The 27,157-nt window shown below is 42.0% G+C and overlaps 1 protein-coding gene across 3 annotated transcripts; it reads right to left on the bottom strand.

Moving 5' to 3' along the window:
• Positions 1-1,375: 1,375 nt before the first annotated feature.
• On the bottom strand, positions 1,376-26,254 carry LOC112225372 (transcription factor Sox-1a-like). Of its 3 annotated transcripts, XR_002949567.2 has the most exons (4): positions 26,157-26,254; positions 25,883-26,060; positions 25,152-25,249; positions 1,376-3,030 (listed from the first exon to the last, which is right to left on the bottom strand). XR_002949567.2 is itself a non-coding variant. In XM_024389285.1 (2 exons), the coding sequence occupies exons 1-2, from the start codon at positions 18,726-18,728 to the stop codon at positions 2,971-2,973; spliced, it is 897 nt and encodes a 298-aa protein (XP_024245053.1). In that variant the 5' UTR covers positions 18,729-19,026; the 3' UTR covers positions 1,376-2,970. The 3 variants fall into 3 exon arrangements, 1 of the variants encoding a protein (XP_024245053.1); XR_002949568.2 differs by lacking the exon at positions 25,152-25,249; XM_024389285.1 differs by lacking the exons at positions 25,152-25,249; positions 25,883-26,060; positions 26,157-26,254 and adding an exon at positions 17,892-19,026.
• Between the last annotated feature and the right edge of the window lie 903 nt (positions 26,255-27,157).

Here is a 27,157-nt window from a genome sequence, read left to right as displayed (position 1 = left end):
TCTTCTACCTCTCAAGTCATCATGTTTACACAAGCTGTCATGACCGTTTCCCTCTCTCCTTTCTTCCCCCAGTCGTCTCTTCTACCTCTCAAGTCATCATGTTTACACAAGCTGTTATGAACGTTTCCCTCTCTCCTTTCTTCCCCCAGTCGCCTCTTCTACCTCTCAAGTCATCATGTTTACACAAGCTGTCATGACCGTTTCCCTCTCTCCTTTCTTCCCCCAGTCGTCTCTTCTACGTCTCAAGTCATCATGTTTACACAAGCTGTCATGACCGTTTCCCTCTCTCCTTTCTTCCCCCAGTCGTCTCTTCTACCTCTCAAGTCATCATGTTTACACAAGCTGTTATGAACGTTTCCCTGTTGTCCTTTTCTGCATTTTCTTCCTCCTTCCCCTCTTTCTTTGTCTTTTTCTTGCTGGTAGGAAATCTGTGAGGCTTGCTCATCGACGCCAGCCAACATTAGTTAATCCTCTTCCAAAGCACCTTAGCAATGCTGGAATTTAGAGATGCTAAAAACACACAATTGACAACAACGACAACAACTGTTCTTAACACTGGGCTCACTGTTGGCAAGAGTGGCCACATCTTGAGATGTGTGTTTTCCATAAGTAGTTCAGAACAATCTGCAGGGGTGTGATAACCAAGGATCTCTCCGGAATATGTGTGTGTGTGTGTGTGTGTGTGTGTGTGTGTGTGTGTGTGTGTGTGTGTGTGGTGTGTGTTGTATGTGTGTGTGTGTGTGTGTGTGTGTGTGTGTGTGTGTGTGTGTGTGTGTGTTCAGAACAATGTGTGTGTGTGTGTGTGTGTGTGTGTGTGTGTGTGTGTGTGTGTGTGTGTGTGTGTGTGTGTGTGTGTGTGTGTGTGTGTGTGTGTGTGTGTGTGTGTGTGTGTGTGTGTGTGTGTGTGCAAAGGGAGAGGAACAGTGCCTAGTTGGACAGTAACATACATGCTGGTAATGACTTTGTATAGTCACTGGAGTTGCCTATTATCCTGTTCCTGTACACAGTCTGTCTGGGTCAGAAGAACACACCTGCATATTAACATCCCACAGAGTAGGACACCATGGAAATAACTAACCAACATCAAACTGCTCCTAAGAGCCTTCAATTCCTGTGTGTGTGTGTGTGTGTGTGTGTGTGTGTGTGTGTGTGTGTGTGTGTGTGTGTGTGTGTGTGTGTGTGTGTGTGTGTGTGTGTGTGTGTGTGTGTGTGTGTGTGTGTGTGTGTGTGTGTGTGTGTGTGTGTGTTTCCAATCGTTTGTAATTACAGGTTGGTACCACGTTGATGCACATAATACATGAGTCTGTGTTTATGTGTCTGTTTGGGTACACGTACACACAATAGGGTGTTGGGACACACAAAAAACAGATAACTCTTTATTTTGCATTGCATTTTATTTCTAATGCAAGGGACAGGTTTTCAGTCAATCCTCAAAATGTACAGAAGCAAAAATAATTTTGATTTCAACTTGATACGTTGATATAAAATCAATAATACAAGACCATAAAGACGAATGCTTGATTAAGTCAATGTTGATGCACATTGAATGCTTCATTGATTTACCTATTAATTTTTTAGATTGCCTCATTCATAACTTCTGCCCAGTATTTCCATACCACAGATCTAACCCTCTCTCCCACTGCTTCAAGCAGCTTCTAGATCGATGGCAGGAATTTTAAAAATCCCAGGCTGGAGGAACAGAATTCAAATAAATAAAAAACTATTTCAATGAGTGATTATATGTAATATAGTTAGATTGTGGTCTCGCAGAAAGTTTTCCTCACCTTTCCTCCTTGTACTCTACAAATACCCTTCCTTTTAATTTCCTATGTAATGAAACTGAGATTTCTTCCTGTGTCGCCAATGGGAGGCGACAGGAAGCCATTTTAATGTGTTTATTTAGTTTTGTGGTATCATTCAAGGCAGCAGAGCTCTGAATAGTACCAACATGAACATGACGCTGTGTCTGGGCCCGGAGAGGAGAAGGATGACTGTTAAGACTTTACTCTAGAGATACCTTGGAACAGATTTCCTAAACGTTTGCACTGTGTGTACGTTTGCAGAAAAAAAAAACACGTCAAGAAAGAGAAAATAATTACCGAAACCTTTTTCACTTACACATGATCTCAATGTCATATTCCTTATATTTTCTCCTTATCTTACTAGGTGCCAACTAGACCGGGGGTCAGTCAGTTTGCCAGGCATTGGCTGGTCTTGTTGTCAGTGTCCTGCCAAACTGCAGTAAACTGCTGTAATATGTGTGAGGCACTTACTCTGGTCAGGGTGCCTGTCAGAGTGCCAGTCTGTCTCAGAACTGACCACACGTGATGTTCTAGCTAGCTGTCTGGCATGCAGGGCAGACTGGCTGTTCACATAGACTGAAGGCAAGAAAATACTTCTTTCTCACCATTTGAGGAATTTTGAAATGTTAACATGCAGAGTGCTGCTGGGCAATAGGCCAATAGAGGGAGACATGGTATTAATATAGGAGGCTGGCTGAGGTGCATGGGGGGTGACGGGGGGGGTGACGGGTGGATGTGTGGGGCGGATGACGCACATAAGGAGTGAGGTACTGTGGTGGTTGGATGAGGTGTGAGGCCGTTGGGTGATACATAGGGGTTGGGGTGAAATATGTGAGGGATGGGTGAGCCATGTGGGGGTTTGGGTGAGGCGTGTTGAGTTGTTGGACGAAGTATACAGGGGTAGAGTGCTTTGTGTGCATGTGGTTTGTAAATGAGTGTAGATGAAGTATGTGAAGCTGTGTTGATGGTACCGAGGGTCTGGATGATGAGCATGGGCATTAGCTGACATTAGGTGAGGTACTTGGGGGAGGGGAGGAAGTCTGTCTGGGGCTCTGATGGTCGTTGACATTTCCCGTGCGGTCCTGTCGCCAGCATAGCAAATCTGCTCCTGCTCATCGTAATGACGGCCTGCCAGCCAGCCAGACGGGGGCTAGTGCCTGTCTGTCAATCACAGGTCTCCACGGTGATCCATGGACAGTCCACCATGGCAGTTATCATACTGGACACCCTGGGGAGGGAGGGGGGATAAGGAGAGGGGGAAAGAGAGAGAGAGAGACGATGGACTTAGTGAGACAGACATCTAAAGGTCAGCAGTCAGTCAGTTCAGACACCACAACAATATTTATCTCTTCTGATCACACAGATATGGAGCTTTCTTGGAAACTGGCAGACTAGGGGGAAAGAACAGGTAGGTCCTAGACCACATCCACATGGAGTCTGGTCTCCAACCATACAGTATGATCTTTATTTTTCTTATCCATGATTGACCAGGTAGAGTTATTATTTACAGTAATTGTACCACAGGAGGCTGGTGAGGGGAGGACATGGTAACCATGTGTTTGATATCATTCCATTGTTTATATTCCAGCAATTACTATGAGCCTGTCCTCCAGCCACCTGTGAATTGTACCTACCATGCTTAAAACTAACATGCACACACACACACACACACACCCACACACACACACACACACACACACACACACACACACACACACACACACACACACACACACACACACACACACACACACACACACACACACACACACACACACACGATGTAAATGTAGGCCAAAAGGTGAATTTCCTTAAAACCAGTAAGGTTATCAGCACACTTATAAATGAATCAAATTAATCCCATTTCACCTAGCTCTGCTAAATTGTCTGATAGCTTATAACAATCTAATGGCCTTGAAAACAATTAGAGTAGCGTTATCATAATCATTAAAGGCAATTTACACCTCCTCCACTGAGGGATTGGTGTGAAGTGCACATCCCTTACAGGCTATAATCTGACCCCATCTAAATGACCACGGTTGTTGATCACTTGACCTCACAAAGGTCAGAGGTCAGGGAGTTCAAACAGCTATCAGCGTGGTGCAGGGCTGCAGCATCAGGAAATAAAAACAATGTTTCTTAGCCCGACTCGTTGAGCTCCCATTAACCCCTTCCACGCCACTTTGGAAATAATCACCTGGCACTGAGCTATCAGAAATCCTTTACAGCCTGGTGTGTGTTTGTGTGTGTGTGACTGTAAGATAGAGAATTGTGAGAGTACACTTTAGTGTGTGTGTGTGTGTGTGTGTGTGTGTGTGTGTGTGTGTGTGTGTGTGTGTGTGTGTGTGTGTGTGTGTGTGTGTGTGTGTGTGTGTGTGTGTGTGTGTGTGTGTGTGTGTGTGTGTGTGTGTGTGTGTGATTATACAGCAGTGCACTAAAAGGATTAGCTGTCTTGGCAGCAGTGAGCACTGTGCTTCATACTGTTAGCGACAGCAGTCTCTCTTCACTGGCTGATGTTAATGTGAATGTTAAAGATGTGGAGGAGAACACATGGAGGACAGCTGAGTCAACTGGACCTGAGACAAAACACTCGGACCAGCAAGACACCTTTGCTATAAACCACATCTGTTGATGTAAAAAGGGTTTCAAACATACATCTGATTGATTTATTGATTGATCACTATTATCACAATCCATAGACTGATTATTACAGTGTCATGGTGACATAACTCATTTACGACCTTATAGTCCTACATAAGCATAGAAATTAAAGGAAAACTTCAACAAAATATAATGATCTCTCTCTCTCTCGCTCTCTCTCTGTATGTGTGAGAGAGAAAGAGATAGAGAAAATACATTCAAAAATTCAAAAAGAAAGATCTTGCGGATGCGGCTCTGTGAAGGGAGTAGATGGTGGGGAGGAAGGGGTGAGCAGGCTGGGGAGACAGACTGACAAGCTCAGAGCACCATGCCACCACCAAACTCTAATTTCACAGCGACATGGTCTTTAAGTAATAACGAGCTGTAGGGGGTGTCATTACCGCCAAACTACCCTGCTCCCTCTGCCACCATTTCCTCGCGTCTCCAGGCATGAACACCGGATCACATGCTGTCATCGACCGTCCAAGCGAAAGGGAATTGTGCGCGCTCCCGCGGCCGCGCCAACCCTCCTAGCAGTCCCCCAACCCCCGCTGTCTGTTTACAATGAGCCAGTCATCAAAATAACAAACAAACAAACCGCTTCAAAGACCCGCGCAAGATCAATGAGCGATCCATAAACATAAAGTATTTTCGTTCTCTTCTCTCTCCTGTTATTGTCAGCTCGTAGATGATAGCTTTGGACTGAAGCGGCTCAGACTCAATCAGCGGTATAAGTTCGCCCCTACACAAAACAGCAAGCAACCATTGGAGGGAAAACAAAAACAATTCCAGGCGGTGTTTTGTCCTTTCCCAGGGTGTTGTTGTCTGGTTGACTCCGGGAGAGGGGTCAAATATAGGCTGTGAAGTACAGTGCCAATCAAAAGTTTGGACACACCTACTTATTCAAGATGTTTTCTTTACTTTTACTATTTTCTACATTGTAGAATAATAGTGAAGACATCAAAACTATGAAATAACATCATGTAGTGAGCAAAAAAGTGTTAAACAAATCAGAATATATTTCCGATTTTCGATTCTTCAATGTAGCCTCCCTTTGCCTTGATGACAGTTTTGCACACTCTTGGGATTCTCTCAACCAGCTTCACGAGGTAGTCACCTGTAATGAATTTCAATTAACAGGTGGCCTTGTTAAAAGTGAATTGTGGAAATGATTTCCTTCTTAATGAGTTTGAGCCAATCAGTTGTGTTGTGACAAGGTAGGGGTTGGTATACAGAATATACCCCTATTTGGCAAAAGACCAAGTCCATAAAAGACCAACTCCACAATCACCTGACCTCAACCCAATTGAGATGGTTTGGGATGAGTTGGACCGCAGAGTGAAGGTGTCACGCCTGCGCCCGCTCCCCCTCTCTGGCACTTGAGGGCGCCAGGCTGCCCATCATTACACACACCTGTCACCATTGTTACATGCACCAGCGCTTCATTTTACTCACCTGGACTCCATCACATATTGATTACCTCACCTATATTTGTTTATTCCTCAGTTTCATCCCGGTGTCTACATTAATGTTGTTTTGTTTCCCCTGTCCAGACGCTATCCACATTCTGTTTCATGTCCGTTATTTATTAAATGTTCACTCCCTGTACTTGCTTCTCGTTTCCCAGCGTTTGTCCTTACAGAAGGAAAGCAGCCAACAAGTGCTTAGCATATGTGGGAACTCCTTCAAGACTGTTGGAAAAGCATTCCTCATGAATCTGGTTGAAAGAATGCCATGAGTTTGCAAAGCTGTCATCAACACAAAGGGTGGATACTTTGAAGAATTTGTTCAACACTTTTTTTTTACAACATGATTCCATATGTGTTATGCCATAGTTTTGATGTCTTCACTATTATTTTATAATGTAGAAAGTAGCAAAAAATAAAGAAAAACCCTTGAATGAGTAGGTGTGTCCAAACTTTTGACTGGTACTGTAAGTCTGGAATTTAGGTAACCCATTGCGTTTTCAAGCGTACAACTTGTGGAAATGATTCACCACATCTAGAATGTGCCTACTGTCGTGTTATTAATTTATTCTATTGTCCCTCAATTTGATTGAATTCAATCAACTTTAGTATAGGAGATCATGCACTCCACTTCTTCAGTTGCCTACATTTGACATTTTTGTAATTTAGCAGATGCTCTTAACCAGAGCGTCTTACAGAAGTAGTTAGTGTTAAGTGGCTTGCTCATGTCGATTACTGGCCCAACGCTCTTAAAGGCAAGGCTTCCTGCCACCCTGATAAATCATCCCGTTTGGCCTAATCCAATAGCCTATATTTTTTTTACAATACATTTTTCAGCAGAGAGTCTACACACTGTTGGCTTCTTCACGCACGACTCGAGGAGGTGCTGAAATGACGTGATTTCAGTCGCTGTCATTTCAGCACTGGACAGCTCTCGTCCGGCTAGAATGGTATATAGTGAAGCACGCAGGAATAATGACCAACGTTTCTAATCTTGTAGCATTTGACAGTGCTTTACACAGCCTACAGCAGGGGCAGATAGAAAGAGGGGCATTGGATCATATTAACGATATAGAATAACGTTCAAGTTATAGACAGAAGCCCTTTCAGCGTTGCCTGAAGTTAGGCACAACTCCCTTTCTGAACGTGGTCAAACTGCATGTATACATACTTTAAATTGGCGATCACAGAGTATACTCTGGCCGCGTCATGCATTGGCTTGGATCTGAAAGTCTCGCAGCATTGCTAGCATTGCTTTGCAGCTGTGTATTTCGTGAGATCATGAACAATCGGAATCTCTGTTCGCCCCCCTTTGCCTCTCTGGGTCAGGAACATTAGCATAGTCCGCTCTGCTTGACTGACCACCGCTGCGGTGCGGGGGACCGCTTTTGTCCCCCACTCACCCCTGTGGGTAGCACTCAGGTGAGGGCAGGGAAGAGCGGAGTAGTCCGATTACACAAGACCCCCATGGCGTCCACGCATGGAAATTAGAGGCACCTACTTACAAAATTCCCTTTCCATAGGCCTATAATAAGGAAACTCTTCCAAAGATGCTACAAACGAGGTGTTCATAACAAACAAAAAGTAAGTTTCGTTTCTGTAAATTTGATTCACAGACTCTAGCTGTTTCGTGTCACAGAGGAATGAATACTGTGTCTTGTATTCGGTCGCCAAACAGTGAGTGACAGTTATTTTCCTGCGCTGGGCTGATTCTCATGCGGTCCTGCGCGCCTCCATTATGTTGCAGTGGTGGGAAATGAGAGGTCCGCGAGCTGCTGGCGTGCTGATTACCGCTCCTTAGGGATCCCCTGTTTCTCCTCGGTAACTGATAGTTAGGCGCTGCTCTAATCAAATATACCGTCTGTCTCCGCGATACAGACAGACCTATAGCCAGCCAAAAACACACGCTTGGGCGCATTGCAACGCAGTTAACCTCTGTGCAACATTTATTCTGCTACCAATCGAGGAAGAATTAGAGGAGATTTTTTCTTGCAGACTACTTTTCGCTTTTTTATACGATTTTTTTTTTTGTACGTGTCCTTTCAGTTATTTGGTCAAATATCGATATTTCGGCTAAGCCGAAATAAGTATATTCTTTTCAAATCAACAATCAGGGCATTGCTGACTTGAAAATGTGTCTAAGAAATGTGTTTCTCTCACTAAATTGGACGATTTCTCTTCCTTTCATACACTGGGCAGACAGACAAGCCTGTTCTAAAGTACCCCAAAACGTTATCCTCATCAAACTTATTATTTTCATTCTACCCCCGACCCCTTCCAAAGAAATCCCTGCTACCCGCGGTGCGTTAGGTTTTGTGTGGTCCCGGCACTGTCCCGTTTTTGACACTTCTCTGACGGGTTCCCCCGGTTCCCTCGCACCTGCGTCGCTACCGGGTCCCTTCAGGAATGCACTGGGGCTTGTAATCGCCTTTGTTGGGGCATTGAGTTGTACGGCTGAGTGAAACTTCCCAACCTCACAGTGCGCCGGTCGCTGAATGGGGCTCAGCGTGGGGCGGCTCTCCAAACCGCGGCCGCTGCCAAATTCCAACAGTGGCGCTCACAATCACTCCCACACAGGCCCCGCTACCACCAAGCAGGAGGGATGGAGGGAGAGGAGGGAAGTTAAGGGGGGGGGGGTGAAGGAGGAAAGAGGAGAGAGGGGAAAAGAGTCCAAAACGAACTCTAAACAAATGATCAAGGCTAAATATTTCTCACCATCACCCTTCGCGATGGACGGTGAAATACTGTTTAGGCCTGAATCAATTACATTTTATTTAGCTTGGCAAGTCAGTTAAGAACAAATTATTATTTACAATGACGGCCTACACCGGCCCAACCCGAACGACGATGGGTCAATTGTGCGCCGCACTATGGGACTCCCAATCACGGCCGGTTGTGATACAGCCTGGATTCGAACCAGGGTGTCTGTAGTGACGCCTCTAGCACTGAGATGCAGTGCCATTAGACCGCTGCTACACTCCCGAGCCCTATATTCCCAACATTATCAACCATTTTCACAGAGTCCCCGTTCATAGGTTAAAAGTCCTCAAATAAAATAATACTACAGAGAAGTATTCAAAATGTGGATGATTAAACTTCAAAGTTTAATTCTCATCAAACTTATTATTTTCATTCAACTTCAAAGTTGAATCATCAATAGAATAATTTCCCCGGCTGATTGCTTAGACACTGTCTAATTGAACATCTTCTGACAAACAGTTCAGAAGGATAGTCTACAGAACATCATTCTCAAAATTGCTCGTGTTGTGAGGAAACAGCAGTGCAAGAGAGCAGGAAACAACAAGAGTAAAAGTTTGCAAATGTGTGAAAAAATAATAAACTTTCCCTGTGTGTGTGTCAGCAGTCTGTGTGCCACCACGTGTCGGTGCATTGGGGCCTGTTCTCCAGTGTATGGTGCTGGACAGAGCAGCAGCAACAGCAGCATCGCAGCGCTCCTGGAAGAGCGCGGGATTAAGAGGCAGCAAGATTGTTAAACATGTCAACGTGTAATTGCACGATAAGGCCCTCGCGAGGAATTCATTGGCCCAGTTGCTTTCTCTATTCCCCGCTAATCTTGCCTGGCACATTCGTTCTGTGCAATCTGTCTCCGTAATCTTCTGTGACAGAGCGGGCACCGAGAGCAGGCAAACTCGGCTGGGTTTTTTTGGGGGAGGGGGGCGTTGGGGATGGAGGGAAAGCGGAGAAAATATGCAGAGGCGTGATAAAGTGACGCTAATTATCCCCATTTAGGACAGCGAGTGCAAGGGATCGGGGCTTTACCAACGCCGAGTGTGCGCCAGCGCTGATGGCTTCCTAGCGTGGAATATATCGGTGGCTACAAGATAAGAGTATCGCATGCTGGAGAGATTTATTGGTCAGAGATTTACTGCTGCTGTTCCCCTCCCTCTTCCTCTCTTCCATTCCCCAACCTCCACATCGCCACCTTTGCCCCAAACCCCGTTCCCCATCACTTCCCCTCCCTTCCACTTTCCCCTCTGTGGTCGAGTAGTAAATTATTCGGGTTCAATTTACCAGAACACTCCTCTTTTAACCTAGCGATGTGCCGTGACGCGCCCCGCCTCTCTGTTTTTTCAGTGTTAATCTGTGTCGCTTTACATCTGCAGATAAAATACAAATAACCTCCAAGCGGGCCATGCTATGTGCTCCTCCGCTGCGTAGGAGGGGAGCTCTGCAGACGCCATATCACTGTCTGTTTAGGATCCACACCAAACTCAGTTTTCAGCAGTTTGTTTTATTGAATTCAGCAGTTTGTTTTATTGAATTCAGCAGTTTGTTTTATTGAATTCAGCAGTTTGTTTTATTGAATTCAGCAGTTTGTTTTATTGAATTCAGCAGTTTGTTTTATTGAATTCAGCAGTTTGTTTTATTGAATTCAGCAGTTTGTTTTATTGAATTCAATGGTCTCCACCTGTATCTTGGGCAGGCGGCTCTCTGATAGGTGCTGTAGGCGGCCGTAGGTGCGGTATGGTCCTCTGAACTTCTAAAGTTGGTACCAGTGGAGGCTGGTGGGAGGAGCTATTGGAGGACGGGCTAGTTGTCACGTCTGGGATGGGATAAATGGAAACCACATGTTCGACTCCATTCCATGGATTACATTACAGCCATTACAATGAGCCTGTCCTCATATAGCTCATCCCACCAGCCTCCACTGGTATACACCATAGTTAACCAATTTTAAATAAGGCAGTATACCTACCTATAGGCAGATAGATGTGTATAGGCCTACAGTACAAGATGTATCATCAGTTTTCTAAATGGTGGAACAGTTTGATATTCCTGATTGGGGCAAAACTGGTGGTGAAAGTTTCTATATTCCTATATTTCTATATTTCTTGCATTGTTATATGTGAAAACTGAAAGAAGAAAGACATAGTGATCTTCTTTCAGAAGACTGAAATAAAAGGTAGGATCATGTGGACAACACTATTAGGAAAGCAAAGCCACTATGAATTATTCATGCGGTGAATTTCAGAAAAATTGATGCACGATTTACTTTTGTAAAATGTTCAGTGCAAATTAAGTTTGATTTTAGTTGAATGATGATATAATGATTGGAAAGTTTTAGGATATTATTTGGGGAGAGAAATATGATGAATCTAGTGATGACAGCTCTTTAAAATGATTTTTGTGGTAGTTGAAGAAATAGGTAGAATATGTTCACATGTGGACCTACTGATAGCTACCTGTAGTTCGATCATATAAATAAAGGATTTAGGCTAACAGCAAAGCTGTGGGAAGTAGGGGTGCTGAGGGTGCTGCTGCACCACCTAAAAAATAAGAATTAAAATAATAATAATACAAATTTTAAATAATATTTTTTCAGTGGGCCGATATAGCCGTCTGCAGCACGGGTGAAGCATTTTTTTCCAGCAAACTAAATGAAATAAGATATAGTAGTGGTAGTGTCTGCAGTAGTAATGGTGGTGACTGGTTGTAGTTGAAAAAGTAGTTAGATTAAAATATTGATTGATTTGTTGGGTAATTGTTAGGAAATTATGGGGTATGATAGCCTGAACATGTGAAAGTTGGTTTGGTGTCTCTAGCTTGAACGGTTCAATAGTTACAATTATTGTTGGTGGGTATTATATGCTAATTTATTCACATTTAAGTAGTTATAATTTATAGTGCAGACCAGAGCTAGACCAGAGCAAGTGCAAACCGTAGCTAGCTTGCTACACCCAGGACCAGAGCTGGACCAGAGCTAGTGCCGACCTGAGCAGTAGTTGTGGTCAGTAGTTGTGTGGTGCAGCATTTTTGTGGTCAGTAGTTGTGTGGTTCAGTATGTTTGCGGTCAGTCGTTGTGGCCAGTGGTTCTGGTCAGTAGTTGTGTGGCCAGTGGTTCTGCAGTTGTGGTCAGTAGTTGTGTGGTTGTGGTCAGTAGTGGTGGACAGTAGTTGTGGTCAGTAGTTGCGTGGTTCAGTATTTTTGTCGTCAGTAGTTGTGCTCAGTAGTTGTGCTCAGTAGCGGTCAGTAGTTTTGGTAAGTAGTTGTGTGGTTCATTAGTTGTGTGGTTGTGGTCAGTAATTGTGGTCAGTAGTTGTTTTCAGTAGTGGTCAGTAGTTTTGTTCAGTAGTTTTGGTAAGTAGTTGTGTGGTTCAGCAGTTGTGGTCAGGAGTTGTGTTGTTGTGGACATTAGTTGTGTGGTTCAGAAGTTTTGTGGTCAGTAGTTGTGGTTAGTAGTTTTGTGGTTGTGTTAGTCGTTTTGGTTTAGTCGTTGTGGTCAGTAGTTGTGTGGCATTGGTCAGAAGCTGTGGTTAGTAGTTGTGGTCAGTAGTTGTTGTCGGTAGTTGTGTGGTTGTTTACAATATTTGTGGTTCAGTAGAAGTTGGTCAGTAGTTGTGTGGTTATGGTCAGTAGGTTGTGGTCAGTAGTTCTGGTCGGTATCTAAACTACAATTGTTGCGTGAAAACTGAAAGGTGTGCGATGAGAAGTGATCGAGTTAAATATGAAAGGAGTGAATGGAGACAGCTTCGCTCTATCCAATCAGTAGTGCTGAGCGATTAACTGGAACATCAGTTATTTTTCATTTATTAAACAACTAATTGACCAACGTCATATTAATGATTTTAATTCCATTTTGTTCTTTTTTTTCTGTGAGCTCAACGCAAACATTGGAAAGTTTCTCTAGAGATAAATCAGATCAAACCTGAACTGTGCAATGTAGTAGGAAGTTGTAGTATATATTTCTACATAGTTTAGTGCAGAAAACATGGTAATTAAATCCAGTGACCATAATCAATTGCACTTCTACTTGCCTGGTCTGTGTTTTTTTAACTTTGAAGAACTACTAAAATATTGATTTTGTCATACAGTAGCTCTATGAAATGATTACTTCGGATTAAATAATCAAATAATAAAGTAAAGTATGTGAATAAATGATGGATAAGCAGTAAGGGGCAGTCACTACCATCATGGGACTTTTATTCATTGTTTTATTCGGTGTTGTTAAAGCATTCAACCCACATAATGCATAGTGCACTTAATGTTAAACAAAATCATCTAAACCGAAATCGAAAACCATTATTATTTTTTAATAATCGTACCGAAACCAAACCGATCTGAAAAAGCGTTAATGCTCAGCACTACCAATCAGAGCAGCGGGATCAGCAGGTGAGTTATTTAGAGCACGAGGCTCGATCTTAAGGAGGACGATGCGATGTTGCATTGTCTGCCTCATTGTCGCTACTTTCTTGGTGTTCACAATTGTTCTAAATGCAATCACCCCATTCACACTACTCGTAATTTTTGCTTGTGCGACTCTACGTCTGTGAGTATCGATAGCAACGGCTCTGTTTGGGCTTCTCAATGATGAGACATGAGAGAGCTGTTAGCTGACGTTAGCTAGTTACTTTTTGTCACTAAACTCAGAACAACATCTGTAGCGCTTGATTGGTATGAGATAATTCTGTTCCGAGTCCGGATTTGAATAGCAGAGAATTAGACTATGATGTTAGATCCTCTAAGTGTTTGTCTATCCTGTTGTGGGAGTGGTCAAAACGGCAGTTGTTTTATAAAGTTACGGGAAAAAGTAGTTGATGTGGTTACTAAAATAACTGTACCGTTTGATTGGAATAAGATATTTTCGTTCTGAGCTCAGATTTAAATAGCAGAGAAGTAGAGGAAGAGTTCATACACTAACTTTTTAAAATTTTTACTAGCCAAGTCAGTTAAGAACAAATTCATATTTTACAATGACGGCCTACCACGGCCAAACCCTTCCCTAACCCGGACGACGCTGGGCCAATTGTGCGCCACCCTATGGGACTCCCAATCACGGCCGGTTGTGATACAGCCCGGGAACAAACCAGGGTCTGTAGTGAAACCTGTAGCACTGAGATGCGCCACTCGGCAGACTTATTGTCTAAATTGTTGGTAAAGTGGTCAAAGTAGCTTATTTGTGTCAAAAGTCGCATTTGTTGCAATTACAGTGAATAGAATGTTGGAAGTGATGATGTCATAATGGAGCATTTAGAACGTTGAGGACATTCCATTAAAGTGGATGGAGGTAAGAAAGAAGGACAAAAAGCTTAATAGTTTAAAAAGTATAAAATATATCAAAAAGTTGTATGTATGTAACTCAATCCAGACCAGTATGCACATTTTAAAGTTTGAATGACGTTTCTAGTTTAAACCGTGTAAGAGCAGAAGAGTTTCAAATAATAATAATAAGTATTATAATGCTTTTTGGGACCTGATTTGGACTAACTGTGGACACAATAGCCTGAAACAGGATGTAACTGTCCTCATAAGTCACAACAGAAAATACCATCTCATACTTTTTCTCAATGCACCAAAGATGTTTTTTCCAAGCTCTATGAGGCACAGAAAGGCTCCAAAAGGTCTTGAAATGTGTCATGCAACCCCCATAGAGGGAATGGACTACAAAGGGAACTCTGCTCTAACCCATGCTTACTCCCATACTGTTCCACCCATAAGAGGGATAGAGCAAGTGCCCACTTTGGGGAGAAGGTTATGGAATCATAGCACAGCATGAGAGAGAAGTTCCCTTAGGTCAGAGGTCATGTACAGGTTAGCAATGACTATAGGGCAGGGAGTTTCTCCTCTCCATGTTCCCTGACCAAAACCTCCTGCCCCAGCAATGATATTGCATTGGAGTATTTGGACAGGAGATAAGAACAGCAACTATGTATCATGCACATATAAAGCTGCTCCCAAAGAGGAAATCACTGTCAATTCAATACGCGTGCGGATCATTATTTGTTGTGCTCTTATGGATTGTTCGTAACACCATATTTTTATTACATTTTTTTATTTGATTTAACTAGGCAAGTCAGTTAAGAACACATTCTTATTTACAATGACGGTCTACTCAGATGACATATGAGTCTCTCCGTTTTTCTTTAGTCATTTATAACTAACTGTCCAGTTGAAACTGAAAGACACAAGAGATCCCCATATCCTACTTCTGCCAACGTATTAATAAGACTGCGAGTCTTCGCATCTAAATTGTGTGTAATTGTTTATTTCATCATGTTAGCCATGCCTATGTGTTTCAGTGTCTGTGACTGCCATGTGGGTATTACAACACTTCCACTTGAAACACCTAGTGAACAGCTCACACTTCCTTGTTTCCTAATGTCTACAGATGATCTGCTCTGATTCAAAACGAGTCACAAAAAAACTGTCACACACACTTATCACCCTCTTCAACACATTTTAGATCTCCCTCTCCAGCACAGTGATTTCATCTAGTCTCCATTCATCATGGCACAGAGGAAAGGAATATAACATCCCATACACACTAACCATCATCTCAGAATCTCCAAAGGGTAAAACTTCCAATACACACAGTGGTAATAAGATCAAATGAGTTGAAGGTACTATGTCGTCTGTAATACAACCATGGCTTAATTAAAGAACTTTATCTACTTGGATGATACTGCCATCCGGAATCTATTCCCTGGAAGTGCAATATGTATTCAACCATTATTGGGGGGAAATCTAAGTTCAATAGAAAAGTGGTTCTTGATCATTAAAATCCAAGTGCCTGTCACACACTATAGGGCCAAACCGAGCCAAGTCAAGCGAGCCAAGCCGAGCTGTACTGAATTGTCCCTATTTTGTGAATCAGGCACATTGTTCTGGCATTGCAGCCTTCATAAGTATACTTGCTGTAGTAGGCCTATGGCAGGGATGCAGAGTGTGTCAATCACTGACTAATGTGGTTTCTTTGTATCCATACTGCTTCCTATTCAGGGGTACAGGCTTTGTTAAGGGATCAAGGAAACAGCCTGAACTTTGACCCCTACTCACATAACAAGAAAACAGCAAAGTTTCCACTTTTCTCCCAAATAGACCATTAAAAAGCCTTCAGCTCATACTTATCAGGATTATCTACTCACAGTGTAGTCAATGTATTCAATACTGGGAGATAGTCAGTCACAAGTAAAATGTGAGATGAGGTCAATTCAATACTAAACTATTCTAAAGTAATCAAATGAAGTTTGCTATGTATGTATACAACCTAATTCTGGTTTATACAACTCATTATCTGAATTATAACAAGTCTATAATAATTTAAGTGGAATCATTTAGGACAATATGCTATGAAGTAAAATAATATTAGGCTAACTTACTGAAAGCAGTAGGCCTATTATACTGTTCATGACAACAATAAAACGGGTAGGCCTAAATTCGCCAATAACAAAAACGTCAAATATCCTACACATTTATAAGGTTTAAAAACATAATTTTAGTGATAAAATATAGCCTAGGATATTTTAGTGAGCCTGAATAATCGTTCTACATTTACTAGTTGCATTTGGTGATCGCCATTTGCAATCATAGCGTTATTGTCCAAATAGGCCTGCATGGTTCATCCCTTCAGCGCTTGCAAGAAAAATGTCTTTCAAAAAAGTCACAAAAGTCACCCAACTCGAGATAGCTTTGCTCTTGTTTTCTATGGGCTATAGGATATATTAATGTATTTTTTGCCAAATTACTACAGAAATATATCATATTATGCTATTTGAATAATCTATTGTACATTATAACAACAGAAAATCAAGTTATTAAGTGCTATAAGCCTATTGTATAATCAATACCTGCGGAACAGGTCTAGTCTAAGTTTGTCAGTAATCAAAATAAAACAAACCATTGGCCTAATGCATGTTGCCTAATTGCGTTCAAATTATCATGGAAAAGAAAAAACATGAAAAGATTCAAAATACAACTTATAAATCGAATCAAGAACAAAAAGAGCATAATTAATTACAAAAATATATTGCAAGTGAGACGTTGCACGCATATATCCGAAATGTAGGCTATATTCTGAAGGACGAATGTGAATACTGTGCTTCTCTCTGTTCTATCGTGACAACTTGCTAGTAACGTTAACTTTACAGAAATGATTACAGACCCATAAGGGTAAACCCTGAGAATAGTTTGGGTGTACTTAATCCAATGGCCAAAAAATAAGTTTACTTATATTAAATATTACGCATTGTAACTATTTGTTTCATGTTACGGGTTTGCCAGAGACACTCTCCCATTTAAAAAAATGTTTTTGCCGTATAGGTAGCTTTACCTCAGACTCAAAGTTTCGTGGCCTTCAAATGAAATATAACTCATTACCATTTGCAACTGAAGATAGTGAACAATAATCAAGCTAACACTTTTTTTTGTAGAATCAGAGCAACATATGTGTGAAATTTATTTAAATTGTAATTCAGCCCAATATCAGAACCTCTCTCTAGCAGAAATGCATTTCGTAAATTATACAATAGCAGTTGCGCGTCAGTCTTTTAAAATATTCAAATTATTCACAATTTACAATAATTATTACAATAAGAAGAGATAATTATGATCATGAATAGACAGTGTAAACGGAAATGTTTACAATCTCTTAGGGAATTATTAAATGGGGAAAATATCAATCTTTAAATCCATCTTTCATGATTCTGGAAAACATGTTCGTATTTTTCAATAACTTACAGTGAACCAAAAATAATTCGATTATAGTTAAGCAAATGTGTTCATTAATTTGGTTGGCATCGCCCTCAACCACAAGTGTGGTTAATAAAAAAATTACAAAATGATAACACAACAACCAGTATCTGAACTCATATCCTGTTCGTAAGAGAGTGTATACTCCAAAAGGGGAAAGGATAGGCTAATTTACTTTTAATTTACAAGAACACCATAAACATTCTGAACAAAATGCAGGTAGTTCAGTGATCATTTAAAAAATAAGTAAATATTTGGTTATGGATTTTTGTATTCTGTCTGCAGTTTCCATAGTCATATAAATAATCTATATATGCGTTAATGGAACCGTTCCGTTCACCCCAGCCGTCGCACTCTGGTAATGCTGCGGCAATGCGTGGAGTCTACTTTGCACCGACGGGTCCCCGGGCTCTCCGGTCGGTAAATACATGCTTATCATCTCTCTCAAGTCTCCGGGGCAAGGGCCCCTGGAGTGAGTGCTAACGGGAGGGCTTACGCTCGGCTCTGACTTCACCAGCGACCCTAACGTGCCCATGGCAGCCGAGGAGGAGACGCCAGAGCTCTGGTGCTGCGTGTAGGTGATCCCGCCATAGCCGGACGGAGATGCGCTCATGTAGCCCTCAGAGTTCGAGATGGGGCTGTACTGGAGTGCCGACATGTCGTAGCGGTGCATGGGCTGGGGGTTGTGCGGGTGGTGGTGGTGGTGTGAGTGGTGGTGATGCCCGCTGCCCGGGTGCTGGCTGTAAGCTAGCTGCGCCTCTTGCATCATCGCCGCCGCCGCAGCAGCTGCAGCCATCTGCCCCGAGTACGCACCGTTCGCCCAGCCATTCATGTGAGCGTAGCCTGAGCTGGCGGAGCCCCCGTGGCCCCCGGTGCTCTCTAACCTCTGGCCGACGCCGGATGAACCCATCCCGACACCCAGACCCATTCCACCGCCGCCGGCCCCAGAGAGCAGGCCACCGGCCAGAGAGTATTTGTCCTTTTTCAGCAGCGTCTTGGTCTTCCGTCTCGGTCTGTACTTGTAATCCGGGTGTTCCTTCATGTGCATTGCTCGTAACCGCTTCGCTTCGTCGATGAAGGGTCTCTTCTCCGCCTCGGACATGACCTTCCACTCGGCTCCCAGCCGCTTGCTGATCTCAGAGTTGTGCATCTTGGGGTTTTCCTGGGCCATCTTTCTCCGCTGCCCGCGGGACCACACCATGAACGCGTTCATCGGACGCTTCACCCGGTCCTGATTCGCTTTGGACCCACTGTTCGGCCCCGTTTGCCCCAAATGTGTGTTCGTTTGGGGTCCAGGGGACTGGAGGTCCGTCTCCATCATCATGCTATACATTCACCTTGTTTTCAAACTTTCAACCAACAGATGAAACAAAGTCTGGTTCAGTCGGCGCGCGAGTCCGGCAGAGCAGGTGCACACGAGGGAACGACAATCCTACACCACAAAAATAATTAAATGCCAACTTAATTAATAATCCAATACATAGAGTGTCAGAGAAATGTTCTCCCCGTGGATGCTTTATCTCCTCTTCGGTTGTTGGTTCACATCCACGCTGACAGAAGGCGCATTTGAGCCACTTTCCCTGTCGGAGTTGAGAAGTTAGTTAAAGCGGCAGCCATATGAAGCGCCTTGACAGCGGTTAAATGAGCAACGAGCGGCCAATAGCGTTCTAGAAGCAAAGCGATTTGCATGGCACTCAGTCAGGTGACGCAGAACCAGTGAAAGAGGAACACACTGGCAGGGGGGTGAGAGGTGGGTCACCCTCGCTAAGTTACATGGTGAGTAAAATTGCGGGAATTACATATAAATCCGTTTGCCACTTTCAAGACTTCTAGACTAAAAGTTATTCAACCACATAGTCATTAAGCATTTGACGCTTTCACAGTCTCACTGCAGAATTAGACATTCATCCAATTTCGAGTGTTTTTGTTGCTCCTGCTGCTCTATATCGTTCCATTTCTTCAAACGTCAAATTTCAAAGTTAAGGGTTAAGTTTAGGCACTCGGTCCGAATGATTAAGGTAAGGATTATGGTTTGGGATAGGGTAAAAAAAAAAAAGTGTCCACGATGTCTTCAGGACATGGATAGGCATCCCATTTCGACTTCAGTCTTGAACGACCTAGCTGTCTTGGACTATATTTTTTCAAAATGACATACATTATAACAGTCAGTAGTTCATAAGCTACTTCTGTTGAATACATTTTGAGTAAAATAGTGAGTATAGTCTGAATAAATAAATATATATATATATAAGGAACCAAATAGACAATTACAGATTGTTGGCTTGTTGAAGATGTTGGCCACGTATAGGCCTACACACACACAAGCTCGCACGCACACACACTGTTTTGCGTCACTAACCACAACCTAGCCGTGCGTCAAAGTGTGGCATTATCAGATGTCATACTTCTACAAACAAGCTAATGGGGTTTTGGACCGCGGGAAGACATGTTACTTATTCTAATCAGCTGTTAAGGAGGCTGTTATAATGTAGTCACTGGGGCAGACTTGAGATAGACTGTCATCGCCGTCTGCTGGAGGGGAACAGCATGGGAGCGTGCCTTGCGTGCGCCATGGTGTTCCCATTGGCGTTTGTGTTGCCAGAAGAACCTATAGCATACACTTCACAGCTGGTTATTACGCTACCCAAAGTCAAAAACATTTTGTAAACAGATATGGGCACCAAAGTGAATAATTATGTGACACAATTTACACGCTTGATGATAGAAAGTAAACCAAAATTCGATATATTTTTTTAAGATGCGGAAAAACCACGCATGCTATTCCAATGCTGTCTTTTTAACCAATAATAACGTGGGGTTAATATATTTAGGTCTATGCCTATCCACACAGAAAATAAAACAAATTCATTTCATTTTAAACTGGCAAGGCTGAGTGTTATGGTGTCAGATCTCAACTGGCACATGATCGCGCGCACGTGCATCAAATTTCACAGCTGACCTCCCCTGAAAAACCCAATCAGCGGCTAATTGAAAGGCAAAAAACATATTCCTTCCCCGCCGCGAGGCTAACGATTTAATCATTGTATCATGGTTTGTTGCTTTTAATTAGGCTCATATATCCTTCAATACGGGAGCTGGAGGAGCATTCAGGCGTAGGCCTATCTATCCCTCTGCAACCGGTAGAGTTAAGGGATCTCACAATGGTCAATAACATCCTCGTAACCCACGTCTCGTGGTTTATGGCTCGAGGATTAGATATTTTTTGGGTTGTGACACACCGAGAATGGGCTACTGACACACTTGCGTGCGCAAACCACCGAGAGAGAGCGCACTGATACCACTCTTCCCAGATCAAATCGCAATAAATATGAGCCCCTTTTTTGACTTCACATCACAACTGTTGCCCACTACAACTAGATTATTACTAGGCCGACTATAATAGGACAATTGTAATAATAACAAGTAAGTAACATCATAATAATAGGCCTATATTATAGTCTATAATAACACAATATCACAGGCCCATGTTATTATACTAATGTAGGTTTATATATAATGTCGATGAATAAGAAAATCACACAATCCACAATATGTTTCAGAGAGAGGCTTGTCATTATAGCATCATCTTTAAATTGTGATTACACAAACAAGCCATTGAAATACTGTGACTTCAAAGTCCTATAGCTAATAGCTTTAAATGATTATTGCAATTTAAAATATTCTGAAAGTATGAAAATATTTTTTGAAAAATGTGTATTTTGACTGGAAGTTGGTTTTGCGATCCATTAAAATAGCCAACAATAAGGAACAAATTTGCTCGAGTCGAATTTATTTTGGTCTAAGGTGTGTGAACATACCCTGTTTTTGAACAGCATATTTGAACATATTAGTGCCTTTAATAATAACTAAAGATAAAGGTTTTCTATGGCATATCGTTATGAAATTGCATCAAATGGTTTTGAGTGTTCAAAGTGGATAATGGCTGATGACCTAAGGCCTATATAATTATTATTAATATCGACAAATGTTTCTGGAACATGTAGGCCTACTAAAACGTTTACTTCATGTAGGCTAATTTCGATGATTTCTGATTCCTTTATTTAGCCATATGTAGCTAACCTTGTATTTCATTAGGGAGATTGTTTGCTAAATTATGATGATGAGGGTGATCATTATAAAGGAAATTATTGGTATTATAATAATTAGACTTAGTATTTCAGATTATTCTCATAATTATTAAATATTACAAAATTATAGGCTAATAATTTTATCCTCTTTAACATAATCTCAAAATGCCTATATTTTCAACAACAAAAAATCGAAGAAAATTCAAACAGCCTGAAACCAAAGTGGAACCGGTGTTGAACGTCATCAGCGAGGAATTAGCTTTTGCAAACGCACTGCAACCAATCTTGGGCCATATTTACTTTTCCTGTCATTCTCGATCACTCGCCTCAAGCTTAGAATTCTCCCCGCTTCTTTGTGCGCAGTCTGCGAAACGCTGCACACGCGTTGCTGCAGGTGCACGCGCGGGGGCAAGGGTCACACCACTTATCCAGCCCCCTCAACCAGCCTAGAACAATATTCGTTATTTTATTTTATTTTTTTGGTTTAAATTTAATTTTGATTAACGAGTGGTTTTAGCGGACCATCAGCCATTGAATTTAGACTAAACTACCACCTTTACCCAAGGAAATTAACCAAAATTAGGCCTACCTATTAGGCCGCTCTATCATGCGTTTGACATAAATGCCCCTGAATTTTCAATTGAAGCCATCGAGGTAGAAGGACAGAGCCGTTTCCAGCGGTCCCTAGAGCAGGGTCATTACTTTCATCCCCTTCCACCTTATTATAGTTATTTTCTGGCGCCCTGGCACTACTTTATATGCAGATTTCAACGGGGGAAATGCCTTAATCCGGAGGATGCAGGTTGGAAATGGTAATCATAGGGATCCGAAAGATTTGACATTTTTACCGTGAGAACATTAAAATGTTATTTTTTTCACATATCCTCGGGGCCTAATTCGTTTCTATAATTTGATAGTAATCAATCAAAACAAAATTGGGCTTCAGGTCAGGCTACTTGTATGTTTAAAACAGTTCATTTGGCGCCACTCAAACCCGTTTCTCCCAAGTGTGCGTGTGTGTGTGTGTGTGTGTGTGGGATGGGATGGAGGAAGGGCAAGAAGGCATAGTGTAACATTATGATGATAACCCTGCACAGCATTTTGAACCAGCCTGCACACAAATTCGATTTATCGACTATAGTCTGTCTATGCTGCTTTGAGATAAATATGTAGACCTATAGGCTAAATGTCAATAGCCTATACAGAAATGGCTACACCACGCACACATGCACACATGCACAAAAACAATCTTGTACAGCTAACCTTCTATGGACACACAATTCAGTACCATTCAAAATCCTATTTTCCCTAACAGTAACCCTAACCCGTACCCTTACCTTAACCCTAGCTCCTAACCCTAATTCTAACCCTATTATAACATTGACCCTAAACCCCTTAGAAATAGCATTTGACCTTGTGAGGACCAATAAAATGTCCCCAGTTGGTCCCACAAGAATAATTAAACATGTCCACACACACACACACACACACACACACACACACACACACACACACACACACACACACACACACACACACACACACACACACACACACACACACGCACACACACACACACACTCTCTCTCTCTCGCTGGCCAGGTCACCTGTGATACAAGTACATATTCGACATCCATCAATGTCTGTGGAAGTGGAAACCGGCCACTAGGAGCAACAGTGAGTGCTGTTATCTTTAAGTAGGTTTCTGTTGTAAGTCCTTTATCTGCCTCTGAGTTCAAAGATTGCAAGTTCGAATACTGGATAGAAAATAGTTTTCAATATTTATGTTTTAAGCTTATCGGAAACATTAACCCTTACCTTAACCCTGCAGAGGTTCACACATGCTGCTACTCTGGTTGTTATCTATTCTGATATTCTTCACACATGCTGCTACTCTGGTTGTTATCTATTCTGATATTCTTCACACATGCTGCTACTCTGGTTGTTATCTATTCTGATACTCTTCACACATGCTGCTACTCTGGTTGTTATCTATTCTGATATTCTTCACACATGCTGCTACTCTGGTTGTTATCTATTCTGATATTCTTCACACATGCTGCTACTCTGGTTGTTATCTATTCTGATATTCTTCACACATGCTGCTACTCTGGTTGTTATCTATTCTGATATTCTTCACACATGCTGCTACTCTGTTTATTATCTATTCTGATTGCCTTGTCACTGTTACCTTTAGGTGAAAAAGTGACAAGGCAATCAGGATAGATAATAAACAGAGTAGTATCAGCAGCATGTGTGAAGAGTATCAGGATAGATAATGAACAGAGTAGCAGCTGATGTGTGTGAAGAGTATCAGGATAGATAATGAACAGAGTAGTATCAGCAGCATGTGTGAAGGGTATCAGGATAGATAATGAACAGAGTAGCAGCTGATGTGTGTGAAGAGTATCAGGATAGATAATGAACAGAGTAGTATCAGCAGCATGTGTGAAGAGTATCAGGATAGATAATGAACAGAGTAGCAGCTGATGTGTGTGAAGAGTATCAGGATAGATAATGAACAGAGTAGTATCAGCAGCATGTGTGAAGGGTATCAGGATAGATAATGAACAGAGTAGCAGCTGATGTGTGTGAAGAGTATCAGGATAGATAATGAACAGAGTAGTATCAGCAGCATGTGTGAAGGGTATCAGGATAGATAATGAACAGAGTAGCAGCTGATGTGTGTGAAGAGTATCAGGATAGATAATGAACAGAGTAGTATCAGCAGCATGTGTGAAGGGGATCAGGATAGATAATGAACAGAGTAGCAGCTGATGTGTGTGAAGAGTATCAGGATAGATAATGAACAGAGTAGTATCAGCAGCATGTGTGAAGGGTATCAGGATAGATAATGAACAGAGTAGCAGCTGATGTGTGTGAAGAGTATCAGGATAGATAATGAACAGAGTAGTATCAGCAGCATGTGTGAAGGGGATCAGGATAGATAATGAACAGAGTAGCAGCTGATGTGTGTGAAGAGTATCAGGATAGATAATGAACAGAGTAGTATCAGCAGCATGTGTGAAGAGTATCAGGATAGATAATGAACAGAGTAGCAGCTGATGTGTGTGAAGAGTATCAGGATAGATAATGAACAGAGTAGCAGCTGATGTGTGTGAAGAGTATCAGGATGTTTTACTTTTTAACTCTGCATTGTTGGGAAACGGCTCATAAGTAAGCGTTTTACGGTAAAGTCTACACCTGTTGTTTTCGGCGCAAGTGAAAATAAAAAAAGATTTGATATAGCCTATATGCTATATATGGTTGTTTATCGGGCATGACATGGTTATCGATAGTCTGTTTTTGTCTTTATAGCCCAGTTAAAGGCAATGGCTGCACTGGCACAAAAATAAGATCTTTAAAGTCACGACTTGGACGAGTCAATTAACCGACCCGGATATCATGTGAAAACGACAGCGACAGAGATCAGGCGAGCTGCTCTATCTGTTGACCTGCCTCCCTCCGTGGAGGGAAGTCAACAAAGTCTAAACGGGATCCCTGGGACGTCCCAAATCTGTCCTCTTAGTCGTTGAATTTTAAAAGGGGGTAAAACAAGGGTTTGGGTAAGGGTAGGGGTTAGGGTTTAGGGTATGGACGTCCCAAGGAGCCGTATGGCACTAACCTGCCCTCCCTCCACTGCATGTTGATGGTCAGCGTGCACTCACCGTGCGTTCAAGGAACGGATCTGCATCCGGTGCCCGGCAAAACAACCACATCAACGTCCATAAATAGGCTAGTCGCTAGTGCGTTTTTTTCCATTCAGCTAAAAAAATATAATACAAAAAGAGGGACATTATGAGAAAAGGGAGTAATATAATGGGGGGGAATATTTGTCTAAAATAAATTGAGGGCATAGCCTAATTGTTCAATTGTTTATAAGGTAACACGACAATTACACGTTGCAATCAACATAAGCTATCTCTTTATTGAAGAATATAGGCAAAATACAGTTAGCAGTAATTCAACAAATAGCAAGTGTTTCAAAATTGCAGAGGTGATAGCGCGTAGCATATGCGTTATTGTGGTAGATGTTTATTACGCCCTCTGATTCCAAGACTCACCAAAGCATTGAGAGTAGCATTTGCGTCCAATTCAATTGAATTACTCACACAAATACAATGTATTATAGTTTATCTGCGTTGAATTAAGGGACGACGGAGCACATGCACTGATGAACCCAAAGTTGCCATTTATTCTATTTAACTATCGCAACTTGTCATAAAAACTCGTGTTACACACCCACTAATAGTTTTCAAACATAAATTATTTCAGTTCTGCATAATATATATGTAACATCTATTACAACAACAGCCACCAGAAAATAAAGACGTGACAAGGGAAAGATAGACTAACCAACCTCCTTGTGCATAAAATAGCTGAGGTTATGCAAACTTACGCACGTCTCCCTGATCCTCTATCGTAGTCAGTGAAGTAGGAATAGATTTTCTCCCCATCCTCCTCCTAAAGCCGTCCTAAACACACCAAAGCTTCCTGTAAGACCGCCATCGCCCCTAAACTCTAACCGCTGTGTGTGCCATCCGTGCCCGGTGCCCAAACCCACCATTCAACACACACTGAGGGGAGAGACAAGAAGAAATTACATTTATTATACACTCTAAAAGACAATTTCAAGTTATTGTTTCTCTCAGTGAAAGGGGTTTGCTTCTTACATAATGAAGCGTCTGTTGTGTGGCGCTGAACAATACAAAACAAGTATTCTAATAAATAGCCACTTTTTGTTTGCTCTCAGGATGAAGGGGCTCGAGCGGTTGGGTTCTGAAAAGCAGCTGTGTCATATTCAGTGGAGAGTGGGGCGGGGACTTGGCTGTGCGCCGCCTGCGGCTTCCCTCGTGGATATGGCCTCACATTGAGCACAAAAGCTGGTCCCGAAGCACGCGCAAACAGAAAGAACAGGTAGAGAGAGAGGGGAGCAGAGGAGGAGAGGACATAGGAGTTGGGAGAGAAGGGTGGAGGAGAGGACAGAATAGAGAGAAGAGAGAATTGAGGAGTGGAGAGCAGAGCAGAGGCTTACATTTTGCTACCCCTTTATTCAATGATATAATTAAGAGTTCCCACATCAGGCGTGCACAGTGCACTTATAGAGTTTAGTGTCTACAAGTGTATTAGCAGACCTATATGGAGTGAGATGTGTTTCTTTATTTACAGAATAAAGAGACAAATCTCTCTCAGTAGACCTAAACAGCTTGCTTCCCCATCAAGTTTCAAGGTTTAATGTCATGGGCACAAGTACAGTGAAATGCCTTTCATGCAAACTCCAAACACCACAATGCAGTAATCAATATCAATGTGGCACTAAAAATATCATAAGGTAGAACACTAGAAAGTAAGAAGCTGTACAGTGCAATCGGAAGGTATTCAGACGCCTTGACTTTTTGCACATTTTGTTACGTTACAGCTTTATTCTAAAAATGGATTCAATATTTTTTTCCCTTATCAATCTTCATACAATACCGAATAACGACAAAGCGAAAAAAGTTTTTTAGAATTTTTGCTAATTTATTTAAAAAAATCATAACCTTTTGTATGTAAGTATTCAGATCCTTTGCTATGATACTCGAAATTGAGCTCAGGTGCATCCTGCTTTCATTAATCATCCTTGAGATGTTTCAACAACTTGATTGGAGACAACCTGTAGTAAATTAAATTCATT

This window comes from Oncorhynchus tshawytscha, linkage group LG26, assembly GCF_018296145.1.
Source record: "Oncorhynchus tshawytscha isolate Ot180627B linkage group LG26, Otsh_v2.0, whole genome shotgun sequence".
Lineage (NCBI taxonomy): Eukaryota > Metazoa > Chordata > Actinopteri > Salmoniformes > Salmonidae > Oncorhynchus > Oncorhynchus tshawytscha.
This window is presented reverse-complemented; position numbering and strand designations above follow the sequence as displayed.

Bases quoted from the DNA above. Each gene is read 5' to 3' on its own strand.
- LOC112225372 (XM_024389285.1), bottom strand. From the start codon at position 18,728: ATGTATAGCATGATGATGGAGACGGACCTCCAGTCCCCTGGACCCCAA. The intron at 3,031-17,891 runs GTAAGCCCTCCC...CTCCCTCCCCAG, and splicing joins TGGTGAAGTCAGAGCCGAGC to GGTGTCCAGTATGATAACTG.